General features: G+C 36.6%; 1 protein-coding gene across 1 annotated transcript; it reads right to left on the bottom strand.

Annotated features, from left to right (window-relative positions):
* Positions 1 to 6858: 6858 nt before the first annotated feature.
* LOC134718260 (uncharacterized) lies at positions 6859 to 8378 on the bottom strand. The gene is made up of 2 exons (XM_063580754.1): positions 7531 to 8378; positions 6859 to 7270 (listed from the first exon to the last, which is right to left on the bottom strand). The coding sequence occupies exons 1-2, from the start codon at positions 8376 to 8378 to the stop codon at positions 6859 to 6861; spliced, it is 1260 nt and encodes a 419-aa protein (XP_063436824.1).
* Positions 8379 to 9023: the final 645 nt, after the last annotated feature.

Raw genomic sequence — 9023 nt, 5'->3', positions numbered from 1 at the left:
AGAAGGCAAAGAAGGGAGAAATTCCTGACAAAGAATTATGGACCATACATCCAATCAGGATATTTAGTTATACTGGTATTCATGAATTATTAAGTCACAGATATTGAGATTTGGTTTGAAAACATAACTGTTTAAATCATGATCTAATCATAATTGTTTCTTTAAATCAATGTAGGTGAAATATTTAAATAAATCATGCGGCCTTGAAGTCATTTATTTAACTGTGACCCCATTACGGATACTGAAAAAAACTAGATATCATTAAGATGGAAGCCATCTCTGTTGGCCCCGCTGTCAATAACGTTGGGTAAATAAATATAGTGTGAATCAAAATTGTAAGCGATGGACAGACCAACAGACCGACAAACCTTTGACCTACGAAGTTGTACATACATCATGACACAACCTCTGGTGTTGGTTAAAATGGATGTCAAGTATAATATTTGAAATCATAACGGTTCCCAAGATATAGAGCGGACACAATCTTCAACTCAGGACACAGGGTTGTCAACTAAAACCAAAGTTTTTTTAACTTGACCTTTGACCTATGAAGTTGTACATACATCATGACATGCCCTCTGATGGTGGTTAAAATGGATGTCAAGTATAAACTTTGAAATCATAAAGGTTATCCAGATATGGAGCGGACATGATCTTCACCACAGGACACAGGGTTGTCAACTGAAACCAAAGTTTTTGACCTTGACCTTTGACCTAGACAGTTCTACATACATCATGACACACCCTCTGGTGTTGGTTTAAATGGATGTCAAGTATAAACTTTGAAATCAAAGGTTCTCAAGATATAGAGCGGACACGATCATCACCACAGGACACAGGGTTGTCAACTGAAACCAAAGTTTTTTTTATCTTGACCTTTGACCTAGAAAGTTGTACATACATCTTGACACGCCCTTTGGTGGTTGTTAATAAACATGTAAAGTATAAAGTATGAAATCATAATGGTTTTCTAGATATGGAGCGGACACAAAGTTAAAGTGTTACGGACGGACGGACAGACTGCTCATTATAGGGCAACCCGACTAAAGTCGGGACCCTAATAATGTAAAATGGGAATTTGTTAGCCCTGCTATAGTAATAGCTTTGAATGAAAATCAGATATTAAAGCTTTTAAATTTTCGGCCTAGCGGCAATTTTCATAGAAGTTGAAAAAGTATATTTGTATATTTACCGTGGTTGATGGATTTTATAGTGAACTGTGATAAGCATTTAATGTAAATATATATTAATTTCAATAGATGATTTTGACAAGGCCCTTGGAAGAAGGGCTAGATCCATACATACATCAAATGTGGACACAAATGAAGAGGATGGGGTGGAACAGCCAAGAGAAGTGAGGCCTCCTTTGAGATTGCTAAATGACCACAGTGATTCTAAAGGTAAAATATAAAGTTAATGTATCATAAAAGAAAGTTTCATAAAAAATTGTCCTTTTGTTTGAACATGTTAAAATCAAATATGCCGCCAATTAAGATAGGTTGAAAATCGAAAACAAAATATCTTTACTACTTTATTTTTGGGAAGGTTTGCTATAGCAATATTTTCCTAAGCCCTCAAACTTCTGGTAACAGACTATCACAAATGTTCTGCTCCAAGATAATGTAGTAATAGTGTTTAAATACTGATTCTAGGATAATGCTTTTGAGTTTTTGAGTCCTTATGAAAAAAATACAGCTTGATTCATTGATTGATTGTTGGTTGCTTAACGTCCAGTGGCAAATATTTCATGCATATTCAGGACGAGAACAAGTTAACAATAAATACAATAGGTAGGTTGTTGTAATAGAGGCCATCTAGGATGATGGTCGGGGAAATTTGGACTGCCACTGGAAAATGAGGGTATATTGGATAGGGACAGAAATTTTGCCTTGCAACAGGCCACCTACGGACCCCTCAAAGAGTTGTCGCAAAGGTTCTTAACGTTCAAAGAGCGTGGCACTCTCCTTACACGAGGCATCGGATTTATCGTCCCCCTTCTGACCGGACGTGACTGCGAACTTGATACATCCCGCACAGCCAAACGGACGCCCCACTTCGGCAAGCGTTTTACTGCCGGTCGGAGGAAGACCAAGTGACCATATTTCTATTCCCCAGTCACCCTTGGGGGGGGGGGGGGGGGGGGGGGGGGGGGGCGGGGGGAAATTACAGCTTGAAAAAAAAGGAAAGAATGATCGCTGACAATTCAGGTGAATTTAACTACATTTTGATTTAAGATTTCAATATTTCATAAAGGAACATTTCCTGCGCAGTTTTTAACAAGTACAATATTAAAAAATGTTTATTATTAAATATAAAGTAAAAGCCCTAGTGTATCGAAATAATCCCATATGACTGACATTACTGAATTATGCAACATTAACATGTTTATATTTTGTGTAAGCTGTCTTAAAATTGACAAGTAATCAAAGTTTTATTGAAAAATTGTATACAAGTGACAGAAACACTGGATAATTTGTGATTGCTTTATTGTAGAGGAAAACTTTAGACCTCCAAGAAAGTCAACCCCACAATCAAAGAGTGCAAGGCCACAATTTTCTGTTTTTTTCCTGTTGAACTAATAGGAGAAAAAGAGGAAATATCGAAATAAAAAAAAACAACTTATATTAGAAATCGCTTAAATTTTACAATTATTTAATTTATAGCTTATTTGAAAACAATAATAAAAAATGTAGGTCGCCGATGAGTTAAAAAAGATTTTTCAAATTTAAGGCCAAAAAATGGCATTTTTGCATCAAAGGGAGATAATATGGAGCGTTTTCAATTTTGAAAGTCATCTGGGGCCAAACCAAATCATTTTTTGGGTTGTTTTTCGTACCATATCATAAAGTAACAACTATCAGAGTAATAAATAAGATATGTAATGAAAAAATCAAGGTTTAAGTTTTTGCTAAAATTTTTGTACCCACGAGCCACCTTAAGGAAGATATTCCGTGAAGATTGATTGATTGATTGTTGGTTGCTTTACGCCGCATTAGCACAAAAAGGCTATATCGCGGCGAGAGCTAATTCGACTATTTTTACAATTTAAAGCATATTTTTAAAATAAGACAAAAGGTCCTTCAATATACTAAAATTCTTGACTAAAGCAAATTGAGTATATACAAATAAAAATCAACAGTAAAATAACGTGATAAAAATTAAAATCGATTTAAATATAATAACAATTTTATATTCTATAATAAATTCCAATTTCTTTTAAAAAAGCAACAATATTTGTAAATGGAACATTATTAAATAAATCATACATATTATTGACATTGAAATGCTTCTTACGAATATCAGCAAAGTCAATACAATTAATTAAAACATGTTTAATAGTATACTTGCAGTTGCAAGGAACACATTGTGGTTCATCTTCATTTTTTAAAAGATACTCGTGTGTTATTCTAGTATGACCAATACGGCATCTAGTAATAACACACTGATCTTTTCTGCACATAATATTATTAAAAGGTTTGCCTAAACTAGGTTTAATTTCATGCAATTTATTATCATCTTTTTTACTCCATTTATCTTTCAATATATTAAAAACATATTCTCTAATATTAGATTTAAAATCAGTATATGGTATATCACAGTTAGATAGAGGGTCACCCAGGGCATTCTTTGCCTCAAGGTCTACAGCTGTGTTTCCAAGGATTCCAACATGACTCGGAACCCATAGAAATATTATTTCTTTCAGAAGAATTTTTAAATTCCTCATTACATATAAAATTTTCAGGATTGTTGGGTTTTTAATTTTAGTATTTCGTATAGCTTGTAAACATGAAAGTGAATCCGAACATATAATAAATTTGGATTTATCTGAAGAAGCAATAAATTTCAAAGCCAAAATTATTGCTTCTGCTTCAGCAGTAAAGATGGATGCATCAGATGGCAAACGGAGGGTTGCAGCTCTGTCCCTGAAGACAGCAGCAGATGCAACTCTATCACCATCTTTTGATCCATCAGTATATACAGTTGAAAAATCGAGATAATCGGCTTTAATTTCAGCATAGTGTTGCTGAATTAAAAGAGGATTTGTTTTATTTTTATTGTGTTCACGGAGTTCAAAAATCATTTTTGGTTTGGGAAGTTCCCATGGAGGACATTTGCAAGTTTGAACTTGAGCAACAGATTTTAAATCAAAAGAAGCTAAATGTGGTTTTAAACGTAAACCTAACGGAGGAATTTTATTTTCATGTTTTGCAAAAATATCTTCATAAATCGGATTAAAAACACAGCTGTAGGCAGGATTATCTGAGTGGGCTTTTAGTTTGACAGCATATTGAAGTCCAAGCTTCAAACGTCTGTCAGCGAGTGAGTGCTCATCAGCCTCTACATACAGACTCTCAACTGGTGAGGTTTTAAATGCGCCAAGACAGAGACGCAAACCTTGGTGATGCACAGCATCGAGAATCTGTATGTAGGACTTCCTTGCAGAGCCATACACTATAGAACCATAATCTAGTTTAGATCTAACAAGAGATCTATATAAATTGAGTAAAATGTTGCGATCAGCACCCCAGTCAGTGCTGCCGACAACTTTTAAAATATCTAAAGCTTTTAAACATCTCGCTTTTAACATTTTGATATGGGGTAGAAAGGTTAACTTTTTATCGAACAGTAAACCAAGAAATTTGGTTTCATCAACCATTTTAATTGGGTTGCCGTACAAAGTCAGTTCTGGATCAAGATGCAATTTTCTTTTGTTACAAAAATGCATCCCGACCGTTTTTGAAGTGGAAAATTTAAAACCATTTTCCGAGGCCCATTTTTCAATTCTTCCAAGACATAACTGCAATTGTCTTTCAATGTTATTCATATTTTTGCCTCTGTAACATATTAAAAAATCATCAACGTACAATGAACCTTCAATATTACTTTTTAAAACTTCAACAAGGCTGTTTATTTTAAGACTAAATAATGTAACAGATAAAATACTGCCCTGAGGGACACCCATCTCTTGATCATAAAGATCAGACATGGTGGAATTAACTCTAACATTAAATTGTCTGTTAGAGAGAAAATTAGAAATAAAATTAGGCATATTGCCTTTCAACCCCATATCAAATAGATCTTTTAAAATACCATATTTCCATGCAGTATCATAGGCCTTCTCAAGGTCGAAAAAGACCGACACCACATGCTCATTTTTCGCAAAACCATTACGGACAAATGATTCGAATCGAACAAGATGATCAAGAGTACTGCGACCCTGTCGGAATCCACACTGGATATTGGCTAATAGCCCATTGGATTCCAGGAACCAAACAAGGCGATCATTGACCATCCGTTCGAGTGTTTTACAGACACAACTGGTAAGAGCAATTGGTCGATAATTAATAGGATCCGTATGATCTTTACTTGGTTTTGGAATAGGCACGACGGTTGCAAGCTTCCAGATTGATGGTAAATCACCAGATTCCCAGATGTTATTCATGAGCTGCAAGAGAGCTTCTAGCGAGGAATCTGGCAAGTGTTTTAAGAGTTGGTAGTGAATATTATCAGGCCCACAAGCTGTATCATGGGCTTTTGACAGAGATGTTTTAAGTTCTTCAAGAGAAAATAGTTTATTATAATTTTCACCATTTTTTGATTTAAAGTTTAATTTATTTTTTTCTTTTTGTTTTTTAACTTTTTTAAAGTCTTCCCTGTAGTTGTTACAAGAAGAAGACTTTGCAAAAGTTTCACCAAGTTTGTTGGCAATATCCTTTTCAGATGTTAATAAATTATTGCCGTCTTTCAAATGTTTTACAGTGGCTTTAGAATTTTTACCTTTTATTTTATTTACCATATTCCAAACTTTTGTCATCGGAGTGCGAGATGTAATCCCCGAGACAAATTTTTTCCAGGATGTTCGTCGGGCTTGCCTACAAGTCCGCCGTGCCTTAGCGCGAAAAATACGGAAATTACTCAAGTTTTCCGTCGTTGGTTGTTGATTGAACCGTCTTTCAGATTTTTTACGGTCACCTATGGCTTGATCACATGCGTCATCAAACCATGGTTTACTGGGATGTTTTGGATTTGCCGAGGTCTTAGGAATAGCTCTGTCAGCAATTGACGTTAGAACTGTATTAAAAGTTAAAATTGGATCTTGCACAGTCTCAAACATCTTTGACTGAAGTTCCGCTCGACAGAGATTCTCAAACAAGGACCAGTCCGCCTTGTCAAGTTTCCAACGTGGTACTCTCTGTTGGGCAGAATTAAAAAGATGTTCAAGTACTATTGGAAAATGATCACTTCCACATAGATCATCATGAACACGCCATGAATAATCCAGAAGCAGAGAGGGATCGCATATAGTGATATCAATAGAAGAATAAGACCCGTTTCCAGGATGAAGATACGTATTAGATCCATCATTAAAAATGCATAATCCTTCTTGAGAGACAAAGTCCTCAATGATCTTACCTTTGGCATTATGAGTCTTGCTACCCCATAATGGATTGTGGGCATTGAAGTCGCCCATAAGTATAAATGGTGAGGGTAATTGATCAGTGAGGTTTTTGAGTTTTGCTTTGTCGATAATTGAATTAGGTGGAATATATATCGAACATAATGTAATTGTTTTGTCTAATGATAAACGAATTGCAACTGCTTGCAGATCCGTTGTGAGTTGGACTGTGCTATGAATGACGTTGTCCTTCACAAAAATGGATGATCCGCCTGCAGCACGTTCATCTACCTTAGAAAATGTACTATACATGTTGTATCCTTTTAAAGATACGTTGTCACTTTCTTTTAGATGAGTTTCTTGAAGACAAAATGCAATAGGTAAAAAAGACTGAACTAGAAGTGTTAACTCGAGAAGATTTATTTTAAGACCTCGGCAATTCCATTGGATTATATTTGTCATTATTTAATAAAAGAAGGGCGAATGCTGTCGAGTTTGCCAGCATTCTTATTTCGCTCACCCTGAGATCGTGATCTTTCGGGTGGCGGAACACTTTCAGTTTCCATTTCAGTTTCGATGATAAGTGTTGAAAATCTGTTGTGCGAGGAGAGTCGTCGATCTCCAGGACTACGCGCAGCTGGTGTTACTCCGCCTCGACCCCTACCCCGCGACCTCGAATCAGAAGACTTCTGAGAGGATGTATTTCCTGGCTTCTTTTGGACATCCTTCTTTTCTTGAGAACGAAGAGGAGATGGGGCTCTGGTAGACTGTGTACTGGACGAAGAAGATACCTTCTTGGGTGCAGATGAAGGAAGACTTTTGGAGGTGGAAGAATCATCTATGTCACTGGGAAGATCCCAGACAGATTCACCGCTCCAATTGTGTATTTCTACTGTTTCTTTTTTCTTTTTATTTTTTTTCTCATTTTTTTTGGTGATGATAGTGAGCTCTGTAGGGAAGATTGAGTTGACTGAGTACTGGTTTTGGAAGATATTGATTTTCTTGGAATTAATATTCTATCGGTAGGTTCTGTTTCAACAGGCAGCATTTTAAAATTGTCCGCATCAATTGGCCAAGTCATGCGAGTTTGTGTATTCTCGTGACTGAATGAGCGGACAACTTTGCTGGCGTACGATGGTCTGTTTGAAACAAGGAGATCATTCGAAACAGAAGCTATCTGTTTAGCTTCTGGGTAACTAATGTTTCTTTCTGTTTTGATTTTAATAATATTTTTTTCTTTAAGGTAAACAGGGCAGTCCCTAGACGATGAAAAATGGGATTCACCACAGTTTACACATTTAGAAGATTCAGAGTGACAGTTTGTTCCCTCGTGTCCTTCGTCAGAACACTTGAAGCATCTCTGCTTACCACGACATTGTTTGCTTCCATGACCAAACTTTTGACAAGTAAAGCATCGAATTGGGTTTGGGATAAACATGTCAACTCTGATTCCGAAGCAACCTAAAGTAATAGATGGAGGAGGAGTTGGAGTTCTAAAGGTCAAAAGATAAGTATTTAATTTGATTATATTTCCATTCTTTTTAATTTGAAATCTAATAACATTAGTTACACCTTGGCTTGAAAGTTCCTCACCGATTTCTTCCACGGTAAGGTCACCAAGGTATTGACTTCTGTCTCGAATGATCCCCTTACAGCTGTTCAAACTGTTATGAGGAGAGGCAGAAACAGGAAAGTTTGTTATTGTAGTCATTGTTAGTAAATTTGTTGATTGACTTTTGTTGGAACATTCAACCAACAAATTGCCAGATCTCATTTTTGAAACTTTTTTAACAGTACCAGCAACGCTTTGAATTTGTTTGTGAATTACAAAGGGCGATATTTTTGAAATTGGTTTTTCTTCTGTTCCTTTTATTACAATAAATCTGGGCCAACTGTCATCTTCCCGACAGGGCTCTGAATCATCACATTTTCTTTTCTTATGTATTAAAGCTGATTTAGAGGGTTTGTTTTGTTGTGCCATATGAAAGGAGAAAGATTCACCATTCTTGCCATCCACCCACCTCGGAGTGCCTACAAGGGCGATGCTGTGTTTCCGTGGCGAACCGGGATCGAGTGCTAATGCTGAAAACGAGCTCCAAATATAATGTAGCTGGTCCTCAAAATCAGCACCCAAGATCCACTGCGGAAAGCACCAGATGTTCCAAGAATAGTATACTCAAGCAGAGCGTATCCATCAAGCGAAAAAGAAAGCGTACCACTTGATTGACCCATGAGCCATCGCCTTCTTCAATTATCCTAAATATAAATAGCTTAATTTAAAATACATGTGTATATTATGAAAATTGTAACAAGAAAGCTTATTGTTGAGGATTAACTGAAGGGCTCGACATGACCAGCCGATTGATCGAACCGGGTCCATCCGACCTCCCGTTTAGATGATTTCGAAGCCAAAGCAGCTTATTGAACTATAGTCTCGTCCGTCCGGGTATTTTCTGACCGTAAGGAGTCTGGCTATAGCTCTCATCCACAAGGATCTCGTCAACCACCGACACGGGTAGCAACCCACGGCAAACGGGTTGGAGAGCCTATTTTATTTAAAACATCGGGCATCTCACGATGTTCGGATCACTTTAGTCTGGTCTCTACCCTTCGACCTGTCCAGCAT

Source organism: Mytilus trossulus, chromosome 5, assembly GCF_036588685.1.
Source record: "Mytilus trossulus isolate FHL-02 chromosome 5, PNRI_Mtr1.1.1.hap1, whole genome shotgun sequence".
Taxonomy (NCBI): Eukaryota; Metazoa; Mollusca; class Bivalvia; order Mytilida; family Mytilidae; genus Mytilus; species Mytilus trossulus.
Note: the sequence above shows the minus strand (reverse complement) of the source record. Positions and strands in the feature narration are given on the sequence as shown.